This window comes from Nestor notabilis, unplaced genomic scaffold (genome assembly GCF_000696875.1).
Source record: "Nestor notabilis isolate BGI_N333 unplaced genomic scaffold, ASM69687v1 scaffold421, whole genome shotgun sequence".
In the NCBI taxonomy this organism is placed as follows: domain Eukaryota; kingdom Metazoa; phylum Chordata; class Aves; order Psittaciformes; family Psittacidae; genus Nestor; species Nestor notabilis.
In genome coordinates this window covers 77,636-103,941 of record NW_009914934.1, presented here as the reverse complement: position 1 = coordinate 103,941, position 26,306 = coordinate 77,636, and the positions used below count along the sequence as shown (strand labels likewise).

General features: G+C 36.2%; 1 protein-coding gene across 1 annotated transcript in view; it reads left to right on the top strand.

The window, feature by feature from the left end:
• The window catches only part of PTPRQ (protein tyrosine phosphatase, receptor type, Q), a 103,426-nt gene that overhangs the window by 10,586 nt on the left and 66,534 nt on the right, over positions 1–26,306 (top strand). The window contains exons 7-19 of the mRNA XM_010023878.1: positions 424–552; positions 1,298–1,444; positions 3,085–3,257; positions 5,534–5,744; positions 7,426–7,590; positions 7,702–7,881; positions 8,696–8,803; positions 11,077–11,358; positions 13,482–13,664; positions 14,346–14,447; positions 16,832–16,952; positions 20,387–20,547; positions 22,091–22,236. Coding sequence (XP_010022180.1) covers positions 424–552; positions 1,298–1,444; positions 3,085–3,257; positions 5,534–5,744; positions 7,426–7,590; positions 7,702–7,881; positions 8,696–8,803; positions 11,077–11,358; positions 13,482–13,664; positions 14,346–14,447; positions 16,832–16,952; positions 20,387–20,547; positions 22,091–22,236 — 2,108 coding nt within the window. The remainder of the gene's footprint in view (positions 1–423; positions 553–1,297; positions 1,445–3,084; positions 3,258–5,533; positions 5,745–7,425; positions 7,591–7,701; positions 7,882–8,695; positions 8,804–11,076; positions 11,359–13,481; positions 13,665–14,345; positions 14,448–16,831; positions 16,953–20,386; positions 20,548–22,090; positions 22,237–26,306) is intronic.

The window sequence follows — 26,306 nt, the reverse complement described above, 5'->3', positions numbered from 1 at the left end:
AGGTGCTTGTTAAAGTGCTCCCCTGTGAGTCCTGCATGCCTGTGTGCCAGGGAACCTTATTCAGAGGCTGGCCATAGAGTTGGTTGGTGGTTTGTTAGGGAGGCATTTGAGCATCTTCTCTCTGTAATCTATATCATGATGAAGTCCATGCTAGACTTGGTAGAATCCCTGCTGCCATTGTCTTTTAAGCATTATTTGAATAGTATTAACTCCCTTGATACCTTTTGCGATACCTTTTTACCTTTTCATTACCTTAAAAAAGGAAATGAAATAAAAATAAGTCATTTTATTAAGTGCTTGTAATGTAGCTTCCCTTCAGAATATTTAATGTTTATGTTTAAAATGAATTGTCTGATATGTGGTTCTTGGAAATCCTAATATAAATTATTTTATGTTCAAAGACTTTTTCCAATATTGTTTAAGTTCCAGAAGATCCACCACAAAATATTGCCAAGAGCAACATTACAGCAAAGTCTTTCTCAGTGATGTGGGACCCACCAACCATAGTAACAGGGAAGTTTAGTTACAGAGCTGAGCTGTATGGACCATCTGGTAAGTCAGAATTTCTTTCTGTTTTATTTTCTTTTTTTTTTTTTAATGATTATTTCCTTGCACTTGCATTCTTAGTGTCTATGCCTATCCAGAAGGAATATTTGAAAGCAGTGCTATGTATCTTTTTTACTATTAGACCTTTTAAATTGTTTAGATTACTTTTATGGGAAAAATCAGTTTATCATGAGGAAGAGTACATAAATAAATTCACATGAGATATTCTGAAAAGTGGAGGAAACCAGCTTTCCTCACCTTTTCAGAGGGATGACAGACTAAGCTCACAGCTTACCATTCTGATCTTACCTTCACTCTTTTTCTGTTAAAGATTTCTGGAGGATTTTAATTCCTGTGTAATAGATGATCAACTGTATGAGTCTGTTCTGTTGGTTTTGTACTTTTTTTTTAAACTCAGATGTGTACATATAAAGAAATTTAGTGATTGCCTGTAGTTCAGTAAGTTCATGAGCTGTATCCTAGTGTTTTTTATGGGATACAAAAAAAGCAATAGGAATTAATTTATAAACAAACAAAAAAATTCCCTTGCTCTTAAACCCCGTGCCTTCTTGAGGTTGCTTTTTTGCTTGTCTGTTCATTTTCCCCCAGACATTTAGTAGTATCTCCAACAAAGTTGATGCCAAATTAGCATTTTCACAAACAAATTTAGCTTTTCATTGTTCATCATCCCGGGAAGTGGCTGTGGACTGTTTTCATTTTTGAGCTAGAATCTCTTCATTTTTCATTCCAGGTCATATTCTGGATAACAGCACAAAAGATCATAAGTTTGTATTTAGTAACCTTGTGCCGTTTACAACATATGATGTGTACATCAGTGCTGAGACAAGTGCTGGGGTAGGCCCAAAGGCTAACCTTACAGTTTTCACTCCTGCAGATGGTAAGTGAGCATAGAGAAGTGAAGTAAATGTGCTGTACACAATAATTGGTTTCAGTTTTCCCTTCAGAGCCTTTCAGGTATTTTGCAAATGGAAAAATGGGTGTGTTATAAGAGTGTTACAGGAGAGGTATAAAAAGATAATGAAAAAAATTAGCTGAAAATTTTTTACATCGATTTATTTGTCCTTTTTTTCGAGTTCATGCATTGTCACTATATTTACTTGCTATCAGAAGCCTGCGAAGATTGTGAAAGAAACATAGTTTCTGTCTGAATTAATTGTTTTTAGATACGGTAATGGTAACTAAGTTGCAAACCCCGCGCTTACCCATTAGATGGCAGCAAGTGGAAAAGAAAGAATAGCGCAGGATTCCCCTCCGGCTGGTTTGTTCAGCTCCAGTGTTTCTTATTAAATCTCTCCACTTTATACGATGAAGTGGATTTTCACCAAATCCAAGACCCCATACGAGTCTCTAATGGAGCCACCTTTACCAGGGACCATTGTTCTGAGGCAGACCCAACACTGAGATCATGTCCTGTGGCAGTCAGATGGTTGGTTCTGCCCTTGAACCAGCTACTCTGTTTTGGGAGTTTTCGCTCCCAGTGGTCAACTCACCAGGTGAGAGTCCTTTGCTGTGTAGAAATGCAGTTTTATCTTACATCTTTGTGAGACTGTGCAGGAGTTTTGGTCTGCATCTAAGAAAGCAAAATGCAACCAGAAAAAAATGAGAATCAATGAATAATAGGCAGGCAGTTTCAGGATGGTTATTTCTGTGTTGTTTTCTGCCTCCCAGCACAAATTTAGAAAATCTCTCAATAGTGATTGCTGCAATGCTTGTTGTCAAGGTGTAGCAATGGAAGGAACACCCATCCTTATTTATCGTATGCTTTCCTGAAGTATCTGGTTTTGTTAGCTCTCAGAGACAATTTGCAGAAGTGGCCTGCCTCAGCACTGTCATGCTTATCTTCTGTCTAAACTCAGTGTCAGAAGCAAAAAGGGATGTTGGGTTTTTTTACTGATGTTTTGGGGTTGGGTTTTTTTAGAGTGACATAGAATGTCGCATTTTAATGCCAAATCTAAAAATCTTTTTGAGGTGTATATTAGAAACAAATATTTTTCATATCAAATCTGAATATCATTGAATGTAAGTGTATCTGGTCTCTGGCAATACTGTGTAAAGTTCGGTATCATTACTCCTGCATAGTTAGAGAAGAAATTGAGCCAAAATTTGTTATAAAAGATATATTTCTTTTTTTTTCTTTTTTCCCCCCAGCTTTTTACTTCATTTTTCTATGGTTTTGATGAATTTAGAGCTAACCTTTCAATTTCAATATACTTAAGATTCCATATAGGGAGCTAGTAAAGGTCTGCTTGCTTCCAATGCACTGACTTCCTGATTTACATCATCTTAGGATCTAACCATATTCATACATATATGTCAGAAAACTGTGTGCATGTTTCTAGAGCTGTAACTTGTTTGCTAAGAAACCATGTGAGGTAACTTTCTACCTTCATAGGAGCAAACAAAAAGATAAGGATGTGAAATTTGACTAAATGCCTATTGTACTTTGCATGCAGTGCTGAAAGACCTTGTAATAGTCACAGATGTTTAACGAAATCAAGTTTCTTCTTGAATATTTAGTCCCAGGTGCTGTATCAGACTTACATCTAGCAGAAGTGGAAGCCACATACATAAAAATTGTTTGGAGGAAGCCACAACAACCAAATGGGATCATTACCCAGTACAGAGTTAAGGTACACATGCAGGAAACTGAGGTGACTCTGGAAAACACTATTCTTGAAGGAAAAAATAAGGTATTAATCTTTCTTTGCTAAATTAAATTTCTCTGCCTTATCTGATAGGTACAGAATGTGGAATTAGTTGTCTTCGATGAGTTGTCAATGCTTTTAAAAGCCACCTTCCTCAACACACCCTTTTTCTATGGCTGGGTTTTAAAGGGATTCTAATAACACTGTTTCCACAACATGAAAACAATAAATAGTTCTGGTAGAATGGTCCAGACTTTGTAGCTGCTGAAGGCAGGAAGCCATACCTGCAGCCCTTGAGTTCTTTGCAGTATAGGGTGACCTAATAGTAAGAGTACAAATTTAGGTGCCTAGATTGATTCATAGCCACTCAAGCAAACTCTTAAAAGATGTCGGTGTGAATCCTATGGAGAAGTGAATTCAACAGAAGTCTCTCAAGGCTGGTTAAGTGCTCTGCTTGCAAGACAAACACCCCTAGACTTTCTGCACCTATTTCTATCCTTGAATTTATATGTCTGATACTACATGCTGAACTCCATGCTATGGTTATATGCTAAGTATATCTGCACACATCTACTGGATCAAATCATTTAGGGAACTCATGCTGTCAGTCTAGCTTCTGGATTTAGGTGCTGATGTCCTCTACATGCTTAGATGGCACAGCTCTGAGCATGCAGCACAGAACTGTAGACCCCTAGCAAAAATCCAGCTCAGGACTGAGTGCTTTCTGAGGTAGGGCTTTTTGGTCTGAATTTTGAGCATAGGTGCCCAAAGTTTGTATATTTCCTCTTTTTAGACAATAATGTCTTTCTCTGGATCTGACACAGTATCTGCATTTTTGTTGTAGAGCTCAATGAAGGCATTTGCTTTCAAGTTGAATGGTGTATATTAAATAGAGCCCTGGAGCTCTATTAAAAATCAAACATTAAATAAGGAGTAAGGGGGGCAAAAATGGGGATAAGGATACATTCATTAAACCAGGCGAGCATCCTTGGAAAATGAAAATACATAACCATAATTAAAGATCATATCATAGTACAGACACAAAAAGGCTGAATCTTATCTGCACAGAGCTGTTTTCATGATGGCATTTCCTAATTTTTGAGTTCTTAGTATAGCATCATTGTGGCTTTATTGTAGTTTATTGAATGTATTTTTTTAATTAAAACCCAAAACAGATCATTATAAACATAACTTTATTTAGAACTGCATTGAGCCAAGCTTAGAGCAGCTGCAGGGTTTGAACTGTCAGATCCACAATACTAATGGTACTCAATAACTAGTAGCAGCAAAAAGCTGTTGTCTTATATGTGGAAAAGCCTCTGAAGCAAAAAGTATTTTCACATGGGTTACTGTTTTTCTCTAAAATGTTGAAGATAATGCATATATATATTTTACCTGTTGGTACTTAGGTTAGATTGATGCTGTATCTCTGCCTGTGGTTAATCCTACACTAGTTAAAGCAGTGAAAAAGCTGCTTTGCCCTCTCTCCACCCAGAGTCTGTAAGGAAAGAGCTAATGTGGATTAGTTACATCACTTTAAAAGCATCTTTTTCTGGCAGTGAAGTAAGCCATATGTGTGAGCGGGGAGCGTTCACAGATGACAGCAGAACAATTTAGAGACACTGGAGTCCTGGATTTGGTCCCAGATTCTGAAGGGGCATAACGATCTAGTGCTTACACACCATTTTGTACCTATGCTCTAGCCTCTCTTCTGCTTTTGATTTTCCCCTCTTTGTAGGTCTTGCTCACCTTATACCTACTGCCACCCCTCTCTGATGATTGTCTTTTGCCCCTTCTGTTCTATGGACCTCTGTATCACCTCCCTTTCACTCTCTCTTTTCACATATATACTCACTTATTTTCCCTCTACCTTACATTTGCCTAGTAGAGGCATCTGAAGCCCTCTTGTTTTCAGTGACTGCAACTCTGTTTCAGAACATGCTTAGCACAAATGGAATCTTTAGAGCTCAAGCATGGAGTTATTCAACATAACTCCAAGGCTATAGCATTAAAGTTAAAGGCCTTGCTCTAAAATTGCCACTTTACTATAAAAAAACATATTTTAGGAAATAAAAAAAAAGTGTTTGATTAAACAGTAAAAATGAATAAAAGGTTGTAGGCTACTAGCAGCTGAGCTTTTGCATGAGAAATACTGTGTTTTGCAAAGTTAATTATTGTTGTAATGTTTGTATGCCAACATATATATAGTGTGTATATATATATATGCACAAATATACAAACACTATTTCTGTATTATACATTAATTAAATACTTTAGCAATGACAAGGATTGTGGTTCATTCTTACCTTTCTAATTTTTAGTATTTGGTTGATTCTTTGGAACCATACATGATAAATGAAAACATCAAACCTTCTCCCACTTGGAGTTCAATGGAAACAGCCAATGAATTATATGAAGGTTCAGCTGAAATGTTTTCCAGCATTCAGACAGCATCCCCAGTCATATTTACAAGTGTATCTGGTGATAATTTGCCCCCTATAAACGGAGCTGCAGAACTACATTCTGCTTTGGGTAAGATATTTTACATTATTTTTCTACCTGCTGCTTTGTTCTGAAGGACCCCCATCACTGTCCCAGATATGATCTTTAGCACATGGTTCAAGCAAATGATGAATGGGTCATTTGTTGGAGTCAGATTTTTTTACCACCAAATAACCTTCTGTACCAAATGGGAATGCCACACAGGCAGGAACTAGCCCCTTGTCACCCAGCTGACCTTCTTCCTAGTGAAAGGAGCACCCGAAAGCCATCAGCCAAGCTGCATAGACAATCAGTTATTACAGTTGCCAAAGCAGGTGTGATTGTCAGGGATTAACATATCTCCAAGCCCTTCAGAGACCTTGATTTCTGTAACCCTTTTGACTAATAGGTTTTCAAATGTCAGTGAAGGTAAATAGGTCAGAAAGTTACAACTTTTCTATATGGGTGACAAACAGGTGGACATGACCCCATGACATGGTGATGTCATTAGTGTGTACACTTGTTCTGTATTATCAATGGACAAGTGTTTCTTTACCATGAATGGATATTTACAAATCATTAAGCAGACCTCAGCCGACAGGCAGGGACTTAACATACGACTCTAAATTTTTACAGTGAGTTTTGAACAGTGGGAAGAAAGTCAAGTTTTTATTTTTTTATTCTTGTTTATTAAAGTCACCCAATTCCTCCATATACACAAGTACTTAAACCTAAAATTTAATCCATTAGTTTAAACTACAGTGGATCTTTTCTGTACTATATTAATCCTGAAGAATCTTTGTCATATAAAGAAAAAGTACATTGCTTTAAATGCAGATCTTTTTGTAGCCTCATTCAGCTTGAGGTATCGAGTTCCTAAAAGATGTCTGTGTTGCTGAGAAATTGATTTCGGTGTCTGTTGTAATCTAACACATGAGTATTATTTTATAGTAGTTTCTATAGTAGTTAAAGCTGTTGACAGCCAAATTTTCAACAGGGTCTGCTGATTTTTAAATGCCTTTATTTTAATGCTGTTCTCACAATACTCTGAGGCTGCTACTCAAGAAGTACCCACATTTCCATGTTGCAGTGGCATAATGGCTGCTTTATGAGAGCTGATTTTGACTAGCACGTTTAGATTGCAGATGACTTTGAACTTTATTGCAGATGCACCAAAACCTCTTTGTAGGCATGTATGACTTCTTCATTGTGTTGACCACAATTCTTCTGCTAAAAATACCAGTGTGAAGGGACTGATGAGGGGAGCCATCTCAAGTATATTTATTATAGCACCTTTGGGTGGGGGACTCTGTCTTTCTCAATTAAAAAAATAAACCCAAAACTAAACCTGTATTAACTTAGGAGCCACGGTTATGAAGTCATTTGAAACACTAAGCTATACACTTCCCATCCTTTCCCCATTCTATTGAAAATGGAGATTCTAGGGTTCTTAGAGGATTTCTCTCAAATGTTTATGGAAATGGCTGAGTATAAACCTCATGGGTTTAGTTCTTGACTGTTCATTCTTTCACCTAGGCCAGTCTATTTGTTGTACACATGAAAATGGACTTACAATAGCCTCTCCTTGATTGCATTAAGAGGTGAAGTGTAAACTTTTCTTTATGTTTTTGTAATTGCTGTGAAAGTTAATTCTTTTGCAGTAAAATAGTTCCAGGGTGCAGTGTCAAAGTGAGTTTAGAATGCAAAAGAAAAAAATCATTTTATGAGTAAGTAACTATTTACCTTCATGTAATCACAGATAACATTTTGGCTGAAGAACTGTCATATGTTATAAAAGGCCTTATACCTTTCACAGACTACACTATCAGTGTGTCTGCTTTCACGGCTGTTGGGGAAGGACCGCCATCAGTTCTTATGGTCAGGACACATGAACAAGGTAAAATGTTCTAACTCTGGTACTATCAAGGTTAACCTACATGGCTTTTTTTACTGAACTTTGTTTTGTAATTTATTTGCTTACTCTTCTATTTTTCTGTTTTTGTTTAAGTTCCAAGCTCAGTACAAAATATATCTTACAAGAATATTAGCTCCTCCTCTATTTTGCTGTATTGGGATCCTCCAGCAAGTCCCAATGGGAAGATCATTCATTATACTGTTTATGCGATGGAACTGGATACAAAAAGAGCATTCCACACAACAACTTCAAACAACAGCTTACTTATGACAGGTACAGTGTCATTTCGTCAAGAAAACAAAAATTGCAAATACATTATACAAAATTTTTTTTTCTACTTTATGTAATGTAATTTGCAATGAGACCAAATATCCCCTATCCACATGCAGACACATACACACACACATTACAACTGCATGTAAAAGCAAGGTAGGGTCACTACTGATAGATTTGTCTGCTGTGGAGGGGTATGTTGGGAATGTGAAATGGGAGAAGAGGACTAGGTAAGTTGAGCAGTAATTTGTGAAATGTGCCAAGTAGGAATTTCTGAAATAAACTGAGTAGTAATTTGTGAAATGGATTTCTGCATGGAATTTTGTCCTCAGCCTCTTCTTCCCACATAGAAAAATATTCCTAAATTGTCAATTCTTTTTCAGACTTGAATTTTTTTCACAGCATTGGTCTGACATTAATAATTATCTTCTTCTTCTAAGGCAATAATTTTGATAGTAATTGAAGAAAATACATTCCTCATGTGTTTCAGTTTTTTATTAATACTAATCAGAGTAATGTATAAAGAATAAAAATGCATATTTGGATGTACACATAAACATTCTTTGTTTTGAAAAATAAATCCTTAAAGCTATTTAGAAGTTTGAGGCTGTTTGACTTATTTCAAAATCTGTTGATTTGACTGAGTGCTTGTTTGGCCTTCCCTAAATAAATTGTATTCTACATATTCTGTCTTTTAGGTGACAAATGTGATCAAACCTCTTAGAACAGTAACCATTTTGATAGTTTTATAAGTAGCTATGAGGAAAAAAATATGTTTAAGATTTGTCAAGATTTCTTTTCCTGATCTTTTTAGGTTTAAAAAAATACACGAATTACAAAATGAGAGTCGCAGCCTCTACCACAATTGGAGAAAGTGCTTTGTCTGAAGAGAATGATGTTTTTGTGAGAACCCCTGAAGATGGTAAATACATTGTTTGCAATGATGATTTGATTTCTGTATTGAAGTTTGCACTTCTTCGGAAGACTGGGCACATACATAAGGAGGGGAAGAAAGTGTACAAGTAAAATCCGTGTTTGTTGAAATGATTACTCTTGTGTCAGTAAGTGACTTTATTCAGACCGTTTTTAGGTAAGTGCTAGAAATAATGATGAAAGCTGTAGCATGAACAGCATTTGACTAATTTCAACTCTGATAGACAAACAGAGAAAGGTTTTTACAGTGAATGATATTATATGCAGTAGGTTTTGTACAGGTTTGGGGTTTTATTATTTTTAAGATTGATCAATAGTTTTAATGTAGGATATAATACTGCTTTGTGAAGATTTCTGGATCTTTCTTGCATGGCAGTCCCCACCCATGAAGGTACAGGATCAGTAGGTGGAGTTGCCATTGGCCTCTGCAAAAAGGATGTGGGAATTTAATTTACAGGGCAGAGTCTTCAGTATTAAACCTTAAACTTTTCTCATTTCTATCAAGTTTATATTTTCACTGGTTTCAGCGAAGTTATTTCCAGTTTTTTTGTCAAAGTAATAAAGAAGGTAATTGTCCAATTGTTATTTGTCTATCTTATTGCAAAATAAGCTACAGAACACAAAAAACAATTAAGTGAGAACAAGGGAGAGAAAAAGATCAAAAACCATGGGGATTTAGGAACCGTAGATGATCTGAATAACTAACCAGAATATCAAATTAAACAGTGAAACTTAATGCTTGTAATTATTTTTTTTAAAGGTTGCATGCATCTATGCCGTTAGTATTTTGCAGAGGAAAGGCGTATGACAAGATCAGATAATTGCTTATCTAAGTATCTTTTCCTCTGAAAGTTTGCAATTCCTTGCCTTTAAGCATTACAGAAATTTGTTCAGAGTGAAGTTTAAGGCCAACAGTTCATCCATTGGTAAGAGATGTGTGGAAGCCTTAAGGAAACTATTGAGAAACCCCCCAATAATGCCTGCCTTTTTATTAGGCTGTGTGTAATTACTCTTTTCTTCTTGTTGTTCTTTAATTTTCCTGAGGTAATTCAGGTTGAGATTTATGTCTCCTAACTTTAGCCAACCTAGGAGTAAAAATTTGTCTGAGCCTTGAAAAGAGAGATACTTTCAAGTAAAAGATTCACTACACATCTGTCTTAGACTAGTTATGTTAGGATGGAAGGTACTAGGCTGTTATGTTTAAATACTTTACAATGCCAAATAAACTGCAAACTGCATTTCAATTGAAAATTAAGCTGCTTCTTGTGGGAAATATCCGTGTAGGCAGTCTTATTATCCAGAGAGTAGTGATCTGTTACAGTTAACACTTCTCATTCACAGGCTCAGAAATCAGGGATGAAAGTTATTTGTAAGACCTTTTGTTCTGAGAAAAAAAAAAATCATTATAAATTCTGAAATATCTGGATATAGGTATTTGTACCCAAACTGGATCACATAATCCTAGGTTCTTAGTACATTTTAAGATGTTATAAGCAGGATATTTCAGAGCTGAAGTGATGAAGCCTTCAAAAGAATCAAGGTTGACTGTCAGAGCTGATTTTCTTCAGCTTGCACTGCTTGCACCTTCAACACTTCCGTGCATTTTTAGCTCACTGGAGTTACATGAACTCATGTGTTGGCAGTAGAGTTAGCCAACATGCTACCCAGGAGCTGGACTTGTTTTGTGTGTGATCTTCACACCAGTGCATGTGAGATTTACGCTGGCGTCTTCGTGGTCATCGATTAGCAGCTGTATCGATAAACTAAAGGGAATTTAGTTACAGCGCATACAGTCCCTTTTTTCATTCAGTGGTTGGTTGAGTGAAATAAGAGGGGTGGTTATTTAAGAAGAAAGCAGCAAGATGGCATACAGTTAAATTTAGAGAACCTGAATTTGAGGAAATTTGAAGGATCAGTCTGCATGAGAGCAGTAGACAAAAGAGATTATTTCTTAATAAATGCAGTTTTGGATAGATTTATAAGTGGATTAGAAAAGAAATCCCAGAAAAGCTGAAGTGTCTGGGATTCAAAAAGATGCCTGGTTTTATGAGTGGAAAAGAAGACATACTAAAATTAACAGTTAAAAATCGGTAAAGCTTTGAGAAGGAGAGTGAGTGAGTAGCAAAATGGTAGCAAAAGGAGTAGCCCTTTTGATACAGTTAGCTAATCTAAGTGTTAGATTCCAGTAGGTTTATGAGATCAGTCCTATATTCAATTAATTGAAAGTCTCAGAGGTTTCTCTCTTTGATTTCTGTATTGCAGAACCAGACTCCCCACCCCAAAATGTAGAGTTAATAAATGTAACTGCAACACAAATAAATCTGAGATGGTTACCACCTGAGCAGCCTAATGGTCTCATAACTCACTATGAAGTTCTGTACAGTGATTCCAATGATCTGTTTATTAAAAATGCATCATTTACAAGTATATCACTAAGTGAAATGAAGCCATATACTCGCTACAACATCTCTGTAAGGGCATTCACTAGACTTGGCCATGGGAATCAGTCATCTTTCCCATTTCTGGTGAGAACTTCTGAAACTGGTGAGTATATATTTAAAAAAATAAAATATTTCCCCAATCAACTGCTTTATGGTGACCTTTGATGCCCAGGAGATCAGTTTAATTAATTTCAAAGGTACATGTTTGCTTTGCAAAGCAGTAAGTTTGAACCTTGTTTTCTCTTTCATGTACAAAGCAAAAGTAAGGAAATAAGGAAGCTTAAGAATTAAAGAAAACAGTGGGACGTTTTATGCCTGATGGACTTCATGTATTTTACTGTTTGTTCTTGAAGATTACTTGTGTCTTGAAGGAAAATAATTTTTTGTAGGAAGAGAGGAGTTTCAAAACATGAGTACAATTTCTAATTCAATCCCTTGAGGAACAGGACACAAACATCTAGTTTTTAGATTGCACAAAACAGTAGTTGTAATAGAAACACCAAGCTAGCTCTGCCAAGGCATTGTGCTACTTTTGAGGACTTTTTTAGTATGTGTACATAGGTATGTAGGCCCTTGCCCAACTGATACAATGTCCTTAGACATAACCTTTTTTATTGCTTTCTTTAACTTAGACATCCATCTTTTGTCTAAGTTGTATTTTAACGCAGTTGGTTCTTTCTCAGTGCCTAACTCCACTGATGCTCAGAACACAAATTTGAATCCCAGCTGCCTATGATAGAGATGAGAAGCTCGAGAAGCTGCAAAAATAACTTCTGAGATGACAAGAATAAAACTAGGGAAGGATATGGAGAATAGATTATTTTGAATGAAACACAGCCTATTAATGGGCTGGTGTGTTTGGAGAGCTCTTGGGAGTTCTCTGTTACCATTCTACCATGAAATTAGGCAGAATTGTAGGCTGATTTTACTGCTTCTCATGGTGTTTATCCCCTTTCTGGATATTGTGTAACCAGAAATTATTTAGCCTTTTGAATGCAGAGTCTTATCAAATGTTAATGTATTTATGAGAATATTTAAGGCATCCTAAAACCATATCCATTGCTTACTTGACCTTTTGGGTAAATTGTGCTGTCACTGTATGATTATGATTCTCTGGAATAAGATACATTATGTTGTCAGTCCAGTTTTGGATAATGGCAAACATATCTATGTATTTGTTTGGGGACAGGCAGGCAGAGGCACACAAAACCAATTGTCATGAGACAGCAAGGGCCACCTGCTTTGTAAGGGAGGGGGAGCCAAGAGCTGAGGGTATCCCTGGGCCAGTAAGGCAGTGTCTTCACTAGCTAGGACTTGTCCCACCAGCCCCCAGTGAAGGGAGCAGGGCAGGTTTGGGGGTGGCAGCAAGGGGCAGCCCAGAGTCCAGATTGCTAAACACTCCACATTGATGAGGGAGCTCTGAGGTCAAGCCAGGAAAGTGAGTTAACAGGTTCAGTGACACTAACCAAGTCAGACGCAGCCCAGCTGACAGCTGAGCAGGTCTGTAGTGTTGGGGCCAGCCTGAGGTCAAGCTGCAACATCAGTTTGCAAGTCAGGATCTAGATCAGTGGGTCCGTGGCCAAGCACAGCTATGGTAGTGATGCAGCAGGAGCTGTAGCTCAGGCAGGGGCAAAGCTGAAAGCAGCTCCCAGGGCCAGCAGTCAGCCCTGGCTGCAGCTTCACTGCAGTATTGCCTGGGAGCAGGCAATGAGTAAGGAGGCAGCAGTCCTCAGCTACTCTACTGCTGAACTGGCCCTCCGGAAGGGGGTTTGCTTTCAGGGCCCTTACAGCTCCCTTTGTTTTTCCATACAAGTATTTACGCAGTTTGTATAGATCACCCAAGGAAAATGAAGGAAATGCAAGTTGTGATACAAAGTGTAAGTTATGGCAGCCAACACAGGAAATTTCCTACCAACACTAAGCTGGAGAACTGCAGTGATAAGAATGGGGTGTTAGAAGGAAAGTTCAGTTTCATGCTTGAGATTTTTTTAACTGTCATGTTAAGATTATTGCCTTTTTTTTTTTTAATGACCTGTACCTTGTTGTTACACTGTGTCTGACGTGGTTTTGATCTTCCAATTAGCCTCCTTTACCATTTATTTTATGCAAAAAAATAGGATAAAAATCCAAATGTTCACAATGTGTTTCATTTAAACTGGTTTAAGGAGATACTTAACAAACCAATGAAACTGACAGTAATCTGTGAGTCTCAATTTTGTCTTCTAGTTCCTGATTCTGCACCAGAAAATATAACCTATAGGAACATCTCATCCATGGAAATTGAATTATCATTTTTTCCACCATCTGTTCCCAATGGAATCGTACAGACCTACACAATATATCTCAGGAGGACTAATGGAACCGAGCAAAGAATCATAAACACTACTCTTTTGACACTACATATAACAGGCCAGTATATAATATGGCAACTGTAACTTTTTCTGAGAAGGAGTCAATAGACTCATGCAAGTCAATTATTTCATTGGTTGGACATCATCCTTCTTGTCGTTATATAAAGATACGTTACATGTCCTGAGAAATAGCCTGTTGTGATGTGCTGTAATATAGTGAAATGGGGCATGAATGTTATACTATAATATAAATCTTGTTGTATTTTAGATGTTTAAAGTACAAGGAACTTCAGCAGATTTCTTTGCATGTCTATCATCGTACCAAACACTCAAGTCATCTACGTATGTTTTCCTATCTTATTGCAGATAAAAAGAAATCCTTCCCTTTCCACTCACCTTTGCATTTTTCCTATGTTCTGCCATTATTACTGAGGCATGACACAGCAGTTAATGCTGGGAGCTCAGTACCTTAATAAATTTTTAGAGTAAAGCCAAGAACAAACTGTAGAGCATTCTAGGAATATGAAGTATAAACTGTTAATTAGGGCTGCGCCCCTTCTTTTGTTCATGCAAAATACCGTGTGTTCAAGTTTTGCTAATGCATATTTCAGTCTCTAAAGACACAGATAAGTGTAAATGATTGGCCTATTTAGCACTTCAGAACTACTTAATGGTCAATTCAAAAACCTAATTTGGCCCAGTGGATGGTTGTTTTATTGAATTCTGCTTCTTTATTTAGATTTAAAGAAATATACAGAATACACTGTACAAGTGTCTGCTAGTACTGCAGTGGGGGAGGGCCTTCGTAGTTCACCTCTGCATATACTGACAGATGAAGATGGTAAGTCAAAACAGAAGTTGCAATGTATCATTGTCTGCCTGTCGTCCTAAACTAATCTTGCACTTCATGTCAGATATGTGTTGGTTTTACATACTTTTTTTGCAATTATATCTCTGTATTGATATTTACATCTGTCTACACAAAACATCTATCTATCTATCTATTATTTTATATATTTATGAGTACAAGCTATGTGAAATGGCATCGTTGCTGTGCATGGACATTTGGTCTTAGCAGTATCTTCTGAATTTGAAGAAACTTAATTCACTAATATTATTTTAATCTAATAAACCACATGGTTAACTGCTGTGATTCTGCAGACACGTGAGACCTGGAGAACGGGAAAACTACCAAAAACCAGCTTGAATGGTCCAGGGACATTTCTGGTTCTTCTGTTTGGAGATTTTTGGATTCTTCTAAACAGATGCATGTAAAGATACACATGTATAGATGTAGAATTATTAATATTATGAAAATGCTCAAAGTCCATTATCTGTAGTGCTGGACTCCCAAATTGAGCAGAAGAGTGTTCTGCACTGCAGGTTGAGGGTAGAACACAGTCATTGCATCCCCTGCTAATTAGTACAGTGGGTCATAGATCACCAGAGGAACTTTAAAATTATATTTGTACTTTCAGTACCCAATTTAGTTGTAGGAAGTTACCATTGGTCCCCTCTATCATTTCTGGAGGGGGAATCCTGAAATAAATCCAGAGCAGAATCTCACCTTAGATTCTGTGACTCGGATTTTGAAGGAGTCTGTGTCTGTCCTTCTCCATTGCTTAGGGAGGAAGTCTCTGGGAATCTAGCCTAAAGGAGCACTGACACAAATATCCGTTGCCCAGTTAAGTCTGTTTTCATGTCTTAGGGAGCACTGACTTGCCTAAGATCTAGCCTTTGATGACAATGAATCTTTGCAAATCTCTAAGATGTGATGGGCTTGCATTCATACTGTCAGTAATAAACCTTTGCTCAAGAGTAATGTTACTGGAGCACACTGGGAACAGCAGATTTGGATAAACGCATCTTTTGCATAGAGGATTTTTTTTTTAGAAGAATGTAGATTCTATTCTTCAGCAAAACTATCCAATGAATAAGAAATGTAGCATGAACTAGACATGCCAAACAGACAACATTCACAGTATGACAGATCTTTTACTATATAGCCACTGAGGATAATATAACAAGTGAAACACTAAATACAGCTGTCACCATTTTTCGCTAGTATAAATACAGACATTGACTGATTTCAGTGAACCTTTGTTCATAAAAGATATCTTTTCTTACATGTAGAGAGTTCTGAAACCTTTATGCCAACTTTTGAAATAGTGAAAGAAGGAACAACTGAAAAACAACAGTATTTATAATACACCACATGTTCTTTATTCAAAGGAACACAGTGTTCCAAGGTTCAGACCAAATGTTTCATAGATTTGCTAATAGCTGTGCTCATATTCTCAATTTTCATGCATGACTACAGCTATGACCTGAATTTTTAGTGCATGATGCTCCTTAGTTTAATTTGAGAAAAACAAAAGTAATTCTAGTATTACTTCATAGTGATACATATACATCTGTGAATCAAGATGAAGAAAGATTTATTTCTCTGTAACATGCTAATACAAAGCTATATCACTTAATTCATATATATCCATATTTTCATATATATCCATATTTTTCCTCAGCAGTATTTATATGAACTTCAGAATGCAATCAAACACGGTCTAACATTTTCATTTTCTTACATTGTTTCCTTACACATTTGTGGTATGGTGTCATGTGGAGTTCATCTTAAAATGAATTTTAAGGGTCTCAGTCAATGCCTATCTTTATATTTCGCCTTGTGACATGTTAAATGTGTGAATATGGTCCTTATTTGATGGAGTGAATAGATTTTACCACTGCCTAGTATCCCCCATTTTTATAATGTCTCAATGCTATGCTTAATCATTTTCCCACCTTTTGGTGCTTTGTATAATTCTTTACAACACCTCTTTTTCCTCAGGGGAACTATTTTGCTGTATTTTACGTGTGTTCATACCTATAAAGCTCTTTTATTAGAAGGAGAAAAAAAATTACAGCAATGTATTTGGACAGTAGGTGAATCTCTGTGACCTACCCGTTGCTCTGTTTTCTCATGAAGTACTTTTTCCATTGAATCACAGAAACAGATGTTCTAACACCACCATGCAAAATCTTCTTTTATCATCTGTCACAAAACCGGAAGAGAAGCTGCGCCTTAACAGTAGTTGATGGGTAGTGTACTGGTGTCGTGCAAAGTTCACTTTCCATCACAAATAATTAAAAATCTATTTAAGGGTGCTGTGCATCCCATCGATCTTAGTTGTTTAACAAGATGTTGTGTCCTGTTCTCTCATTTTATAGCTCCGAGTTCTCCTCCAGAATCCCTCTCCGTAAAACAGTTGTCGGGTGTCACTGTGAAGTTGTCATGGAAACCTCCACTGGAGCCAAATGGAATTATCCTCTATTACACAGTTTATGTCTGGTAAGATTTTCTGGAAGTAGTTCTGAGGATAAATATTAATCTGTAACCTATCAGGAATGTTAGGTTTTTCTTACACAATGTGTTGATTAAACGTGTTTGGAGAAAAATATTCATCCAGCACTTAAAATACTAGCCTTTTATATATACAAATGCAGATACAATGTAGTAGCTGAAAATTGAGGTATTAAATCTTTGGTAAGCATTTTCAATGTTTTTTTCTAAAGGTTATGTTATGGTAAATGAATTAAAATTTAAATTAGGCCTATTGTAAGGCAGGACACAAGCCTATGCTAAATTGTCAAGGAGATTTGAAATAGTCTTAAAATAGAGAAATAGTGATTCCTTTTGTAGAAAGTGTGTAAGAGCAATGTTAAGAGTCTTTGTTTTGTCATCAGTTACGTCTACTGTTACATTCTGTATTTATGATATTCATAGCAAATGAGTATTTTAAACCAGGTATTTTTTATTTACTGTATTGTTTGGGGTTTTTTTATATCTGTCCTTTCTTTTTCCCTATTTTTTTTTTTCTGTCATTCCTCCTGGGATCTTTTTCACCTTTAAAAATTTTGTCACTTTAAAACTTGCAGTTTCTGTCCTATTCTCTGCATAACTTAATTTGGTTTAGTGATATGGTGTCTTTTCAAAGCTCTGTATAACTTTTCCTGGGAGAGAAAAGATTTTGTTAATGATCACTTTTAATATACTGCATTTATCTGCAGCATTTTATTGCTGCTAATGCTAAGGTTCAGGAAGCAAATACTAATGTGCACCTTATGAGATATGAACCAGATGTGCAAATCAGCAGTTGTTGTAAGCACACTACTATTGAGCTTACATTTATTATTTTAATGTTACTTGACAGTCTGGGGGTAAGGTTTGGCCTCAGTTCCTACTGATTTTTTTTTTTTTAATTATAGCTGGTAGTTAAGATGGTGATAAAAACAGGAGTGAGATCTTCTTTCCAGAAAAGTTAAATTTGGTTTGTCTTGTTATTTCTACTGTATTGGCAAGGTCTGGTGCTCTTTAACCACAAAAAACCCCATTAAATTAAAGATTATCCTCTAGCTAGGAAAGAGTTAATTCACAATAAGGATAATGGTTTTGAAATAGGCTGTGTTCAAAAACTTGAGGCTATACAAGTTTTCATCCTTATATCACCTTAAAGCTTACTGCTTTTGTTATTATGACAATTGAGTTAGTAAGAATTATTTTTTTAAAAACTGTTAATTGACCCATCTTTCTAAATATTTTAATCAAGCAACCGCACAACTTTTTGCAGTAAGCCTTGTCCTTTTTCCTTCCATATTCTCCTTGCTCTGTCTTATCTGTCCTTACTGTGCCATATCTAAAATTAGAGAGGCATTAGGTATCATCTTGAGGCAAGGACAGTGGAGAAAAACTCCCGTTGCCTTCAAAGGGGACGCAACTTCACCCCTTCCTTGGAGTTTGGTTGGGTTTTTCTTTGAGGGGGGAGGAGGGAGAAAGGGAGAAGGGAATCTTAAGTGTTTAACAGAATTGTCTATACAATTTCATAAAGTGCATAAAGTGTAAGGTGATATTTGACAAGGTAAACTGCCATGCCATAGTTGCTGCTTTTGGGAGGCATTCAGTATATTCTGGGGGAGACTGTTGATCCCAGAGCTTCTCAATAAAGCAGAAAGAAGAAATTCAGTATGTATGTTAAATAAATGTTCCTTCTGTTAAATATATTGCAACAGCTATAGAAAAATTTATAACCTTCCTTTAATGGATTTGGAAGAAGAATCTACAACTATGAGTATAGAAACGGTAATATCTGTAATGTTTTCATTGTTATTATCTTTCAAGGCATTTGTCACAGGACAGGGTAGTTTTGGGTGCTAGCAGGTAGCAAAGCAACATTCTGTTTAGCTTGAGTCTACAAACCCATAGTCCCTGTGTCTGCAATTCTAGAGTATTAATGGCATATTCACAAAAATGCTGAACTTTGTATATAGCTATTGCTTTTGATATTATCCTGTTCTTCCTAACTGCCTGATTTTAGAAATGCTTTTTGGAAAATAAGATGTTATGAGAATGCAATTATTCAGACCAGAAGTGTTTGCAGCAGTAAGCTGTGGATTTTCTTCTTACTTAAATTATAGCCAGCAACGTTTTTCCATACTAAGAATGTATCAGGCACAGATCCAAGAAAAGATGTCTTATCTTTGTATAGAATTTGGTAACTACAGCAGGAACCTTTGTATTTCTTTACTGACTATTCAGAATGTCAGAAGTTTGGGAAAAATGTAAATGTTGTCAACTTTCTCTGTTACTGAGAGCGTTTCCCACGTCAAGAGACATTCCACTCGAAATCTGAAAGGGGTAGTGAGAATTTAGTTTTTTTATTCTCATATGTTTTGTCATTCCTATAGGTTGTTAATATAACTTTATTTCAGGAGTATCAGACAGTGATCTTTTCTAATGGGACATTCATTCATTGATCAGAGGATGAAAATGAGCCCATCTATTAATTTTGAATCAACATTTCCCTTTTTTTTAGAATTAGAACTCTTTCTCTTGTTTGTGAAGAGCTCCTCAGTGACTTCAGGAGCAATATACTCAGTTTTACTTGTCAAATTATCATCCCCATATGAAATCCCATTAAAGATACAGGGCACCCTCTCATACAGAAATCAGGAATGAAACTTTAGCTAGCTTTTTTCCCCTGCTATTTATTTTTCATAAAAGATTAAATTAGTTTAATAAAGAATAGAAGACTTTTTGAATTCAAGTTAGCTATTTCTGTATCTTATTTTACTTTCTGATAATCATTTCATACCTATGCTAATACCAGTGTTTTATTAATGTTAGATCTTACAGTCTTTCTAGGCGGGTTTTGACCTGACTAGAGTTCCATTCTGATCCCCTGCTACATTCCACCAGAATTAACTCAGCACCAGCTAATTCCTGTTCCATATCATCTTCTATTATTCCATTTATAACTTCAGCCTTCTGACCAATTTCACAGAGTCACAGGAGGGCATGCTCTCTGCTATAATCTTTTTATATTTCGCTATTCCTGTCCAGAGAGACAGTTTAGTTATGCCCTACTGTGTCCTTCCCAAGGGTACCACATAACCATTTGATAGTAGTTACTAGATGTACATGCTTCTCCTTGAAATTCTGTAGAACCATTGTCTTTGCTGATGTAATTTGCAAATATATTTCTGTGGGGATTTTGTTCTGGTTTTGGAGGGGGGGTGTTAAAGCAAAATTAAGAGCCCTGTTGTGATGCAACACTACAAAAGTCAGCTTGTCTACATAAAAGACAAAAGTTATCCCAGACTTTTTTTAAAGGCCAAAATACTTGTAGTTACCACAATACTGCATTTTTCAGCTTTGTGTCGTATGCCACAGTTGCATACATACAGAAATGGTGTCTATATATAATTAATAAATAACCTTTTCTTTAGGAATAAGATGTCAAAAAGGAGTGTTAATGTAACAGAAACATCACTGCAGTTCATAGACTTGGAATATAACTATGAGTATAGTGCTTACCTAACAGCAAGTACAAGATTTGGAGATGGGAACATAAAAAGTGATACTATAACATTCAGAACTTCTGAGGGAGGTAAGCTTATATGTAGTATGAATCTTTCATTTCATTCAGACTTAAGTTTCTGTCAGCCTTGTTTAAGTTAATAAAGCTACTGAAGTAAAAGTGGCATTTGACTAGTCAAGAAGAGACATTCAACCTGTCTGTCTGTGTGTGTGTCTGTTTGTGCATATATCTATGGCTCTATAAAGTTATGATGGGTATTTCTGTTAATTTACTGAGCAAAACTTTGCATTTCCTTTCAAGACAAGTAAGATTAAACTAAATTAATTTTAAATTTTGAAATAAATTAATTGTATAATATATTTTAATAGCTCTTTGCTTTATCTTGCTGTGACACAACTTCTAATACAGAAAATACTCTTTAGAGTCTATATCACAAGTCTGATGGTTTTAATTTGAAAATGAAATCTCTAAGTGTACAATGATTTAGTTTAATGACTTTATAATTCCAACACAGTAGATGACTTTTATGAAGGATCATAGTATATACTGTCCTTTGAAAGTCATTCAGTGTAATTATTGTTTCTGGTTTTCCCATCTATTCTATTGCTATAATCTGTTCCAAAATGGATAGTATGTAGGCATATTTCAGAATCATCCTGCATAGATAAACTGATTTCCCAACACACAATCTCTGGCAGGATTAGCCATCCAAGCCATCCCTCAAAAGACTATCTATCTAAGTCATCAGGTCATAGGTATTCCCTGTCTTTGCTCTGGAAGTTGTAGTGGAAATGTGAACTGACTTTTTAGGGCAGGATTTTTAGGAACTGATTGTGGAGTTCTGCCTCCAATTAATATATTAGTGTTTGATACAAACTAGAAGAGCACAAAGCGAGAGAGAGAAGGTAGTTTGTAGTGTTCGGTATTCTGCGGCACATTGTGTAGAGCACTTTCTTGGATGGCAAGAAATACAGATTTAAATTCTTTTAAACCAACTTAAGGAACCGAATTTGAGTTTCCTACATTGCTGTGCTACTGAAAAAGACCATATGATGCAATTCTATTAGGAGGAGAGGCTAACTGAAGAAGACATAGAGGAGTCCTTCCTCCATATTTAACAGGCTGACAAAAGGTAAAAACAGAAATGCTTGCACTGTCCAGGCTTAAGTATCTGAAATACTTACTTGAGTTGGGAGCCTAAATTCCATTATAATTAGCAAAAGGAGAACAATGGTTTTAATTTAGTTTTCATGAACCTTTCACACCCCGCCCCCCCAGAAAGCGTATATAGAGCATAGAGGCCTCAGTCAACTTCCATGGCTTCAAATTAGACTTAGCATGTGCCCAAAGCAGTGAGAACAGGACAAATTCTATAAGAGTATCTGCTTACAAATGCAGCTAAATACAAACATGTATTGGGGAAAAAAAAAATCATTTTCAGAATTTATTTGCATCTCATTTTATTTCATCATTTCCAGAAGCAGTTTTTATACCATAATCCGAAATTTATTTAATTTAACATAGGACGTTGTCAAACCTATAGTGGATGTTTCTAGGGCACTAAAATGTACAAAATCTTGAGTTAGTTATGCTAAACTTAACATTTTTCCAGCACCAAGTGATCCACCAAAAGATGTTGTGTACAGGAACCTTACTTCCACATCAGTAATGCTATTCTGGTCTCCTCCTCAAAAGCCTAATGGAAATATACTGTACTACTCAGTTTATTTCAAAAATAGTTCAGGAATATTCATACAGGTAAGCTTTATTTTTTTTTTTTTTTGTATTCTTCTTTTGTAGAATTCAAAAGTGTTCTAATAATTCATTAAAGATTATATCAATTTTCGAGTTACCAATATACTGTTTTTTTCACATGTCCTTTATCACAAGGCAGTTTTTAAACTTATAAAGACAGAAGAACATCTTGTAATCATAGGTGTTGCATTGTGCCTCTCATTGGATGTTCGTATCAAGCATTAAAGCAAATAGGTCTTGTCTATATTCTATATTGCAAAGTTTATATTTACGTGTATATATACACACATACATCTAATACATGTATATGCACAGCATAGGTAGACATTACGTTCTTTACAAATCCTTAAGGCTGTTTATTTTGGTCTAATCTTTCAAATTGAATACATTTCTGTAACAGTTCTGGGTTTACTTTTTAATGCATGTTTTTACATTATAATTTCATATTTTTGTTACTATCCAAAGCAAATTACTGTTCAGTATATTGAAACATGGATACTGAGATTCCTCAGTTAAAGCATAAAAGACAATGTTATTTATATTTTTTTGGTGATCTGCACATTTCCATTTAGGTTTTTTTGTTGCTACTTTCATCCTTAGTTATGCACTACATTTATTAATAGTTTTTCTGTTCTACTTTCTAAGAATATATGATGATACAGAAATATAATAAGATAATAAGCTTCCTTATCATAAGAAGAAATAAGCTTTCTATTCAGGTTTTTGGTCACAAGCTTCACACATGTGGAAGAAAAGAAAGAAATATAAATTCATGAAGAAACTAATGCATGAAAAAGCACCTCTACTAAATAACTTCATGCTCAAGATATGTCTAGTGTGAGGTATGCGTGCATTTGAGGATAACTAGAAAAAAGTGTTCACAAATTTTGCAAATACCTGTGACTGAATAATTGCTATCATACTTCTCCGACTTCTGTGGAGTTGTGTGGTTGCCAGGCTCTGTCTGCATAGCTTTAGATGCAAGCAGGACCGTGCCATGAATTGACGTTCTGGTGAGATTAAAATAAGGGTTACAGTTCAGAGCTTCAGGCTCTGCTTACACTCGCTACTGTACCAACAGCATTTTTCTTAGCCTAACAAATCCCTGGAGAAACCTTTACACCTGAATTAGCCAATCTGATGAACAGTGTCTACATTTATTCAATTCTCAACTCAAGGAATTTTAGATGAGGACTATGGACTTGGGCTATTCCTGCCTTTACGAAGGTGGCATTCTGAGGGGAATGGGTAAACTGAAACTGATTCACTGAGAGCTAAAATTCCTCTGGATGTACCTAGGACTCTGAAAATGAAGGAGCAAGATAGGGAAGATAGAGCAAAGTAGCACTGGCCCAGCAAAGTGAGGGTCTGTGACATATATAGACAGTTATAAACTGTATGAGTGTATGCACACATACAGCTTACAACTGTCTGTAACATAGAAGTTAGAAACCTATAGCTGCAGGGTGTCTTGGTAAGTTTTGTGTTGCACACACTTGGAAAGAAATAATCCTTTACTGCATGTTCTGCGTCTAGGTCACCATTCTGCTTACGTTTATCCAAACTGTATTTTCAGCTTGGAAGTGATACAGGAAAACATAAAAAGTATGATCTTATCAAATTTCTAGGAACCTCACCTTCTCAGACATGCTGCCGTAGGCAGCCATTCTCAGTCAGTGTTTCATGTGCTTCTTTGTTCAGGACATAGTAACAGAGGTCAAAGTTTTTAAAGCATATCTTCTAGATGCTGGAAGAACCATCCTGGCTGATGCTCAAGAATGTCAAGCAAATAAACATCTTCCAATGTTGTCATAATCTGAAATAGATATTAAAGTCATACTAAAGTTAGTGCTACTCTGTTGTCACAAGCTCTCAGTTCTCACACACAGGTTTTAATATGCCTGAAGAGTTTGAGAGTGTATGAGAATCTGGTTATGAATATGTTAAAACCAGGAAATTAGTAACTGCAGAGTAAAGCATTTTGTAGAGGGGGAAAGAAGTCAAAGGATCTGTGAAAGTAATTGTCTTATTGCTAAATACTGATCTATAAATGATATCACTGGCTTGAATAAACTTTTTTATTCAAGCTCTATATACTTGCATTTTGATTAGAGAGAAAGTGGGAAAGGTGCGAATTTCAGTACAGATAAGAACTGCCCTGCTCTGGCAAATCACACAGAGGAACTGGCAGATAAGTAGACAAAAAAAGCCCACAGCCCTTCTGGAGACTGAATAGACCCCAAAATATTGTGCTTCAAGCCAACCTGAGTGAACATGACTGGATAAAGTTCAGAGTGAAACTCAGCTTGGTCTGCCCTCAGGATGCAGACAAGCGATGCAAGTAATGTGTTATATTAACTTAACGATCAATCATTTTCTTTTACCAGTATGACCAAAGTAGGGATAAAGAGGAACTTCCCTAAAATACACTATTGCACATAAAAAGGAAACAACATCTTCACTTAGGTTGATACTGGAACAGTGTGTATTATGCTCCTTGAGGGATGGCTTGGATTAGCCCTCACAGCGTTACCACTCTCACCTGATTACCAGAGTCAAGTATGCAATAGTCTAAAACAACGGTGTAATACAATGAACCTAAAGAAGGAAACAGAACAGGGGAAAAATGTTAACAGTGAAGAACAGCAGCACAGTGTTCCCTGTCCATAACTAGTTACAGCTTTACGCCACTGGAAGTTTCTGCCACTTCCTGAGATGACGAAGATACTACTTTCTGCTAGCACTTTCATGGCCTGTGTGTATTGCTTACACTTAGCTGCTTTTAATAATCTGATACTTTGCTATGTCAAAACTTCTTTCATGTATGGATGAAGAAAGGCACAGAAGGAAGAATTTCTTCAGCTGTAGCCAAAGATCCCAAGCTGTTTGCTTTCATCTGCAGCCACAGTTAATTGTGAAACTTCCTATAGTGTTCTATCCCCAGGGTACAATTAGTGCAAGTTCCATCTTTTCTCAGTTTGTACCCACACAGTTCTTCCTGCTCACCCTTACTCTTAATTATGTGTTCATTCTTTTCTACTATTTTGTCGTATCAGAAGTTTAATGTAATCCCCAGTTCTTGGGCTACTCATAGAAAGGGGACTACCACTTAAACCACTTTTTGATGAACTACCAAAAAGCCTGTTGTTAAAGTGTTCACACTGGTTCACTGAGTCTGTAAGTGCCGAACAGCTGACTAAATTGTTAAGGCATGCTTTTTGAACTGAGAGTTGGATTTTCGTACTGTTCGAAACCAGTAAACTCCTATTAAATCCAGAATCAAAACTTGCTGTGGTACCTTTGACATTTTTACCTTGAAAATTCAGAGAATTAGTTAAGCTATTTTAAAAAATATTTTTATTCGATATTATTACTACAGTAATGTTAATTATTAATAATTACAATATCTAATAACAATGATAATAGGAGGATAGTAAAATGGTGCTTCTGGGTCAGAAGGTTATACTGTGCTTGAGCATCAGAAAGTTTAATTAAATACCTTAGAATATGATTCTCTGTTTCCTGTCTCTTACCTTACCCAAGAGTAAAGCAAAGTTTTTCCCAGCCTTTTTTGGTTAGTTACATGAAGATGGTGCAAGCTTCCCTCTATGTTTACAAGAAAATCATATATTAAGGTGGAATTCTTTAGCATTATGACTGATGTTGACCTAACTTCATCTTTCAGACAAACATAACAGTGTGCTTTAAGTCTATTAAGAGGAGTGGATGTAGAAATTCATCCTGCCAATTTGTGCAGCTTCTGTTCTGCATTCAAAACAAAGGCTTATATTTTCATTGCCAGACAAACTGTTTACTTATGTTATGTGAGCACTAGTGACTGTAGGCAAAACTACATCATCAGATATTGGTGTAAAAATCTCAGGGAAATAAATGAGAGTGTCACCTATTGCTTTCTGCAGAAAAAAAAAAAGTCTTTTTACCCATACAAAAAATTGGTGAAGTGTTACATTAGATGTATAAATCGACATGTATTGGTGGCAATCCTCAAGATGGCAAAATGAACTATCAGTTTGTACTGTACTAAAACAGCTGTTTGGTAGAGCGTATCACAG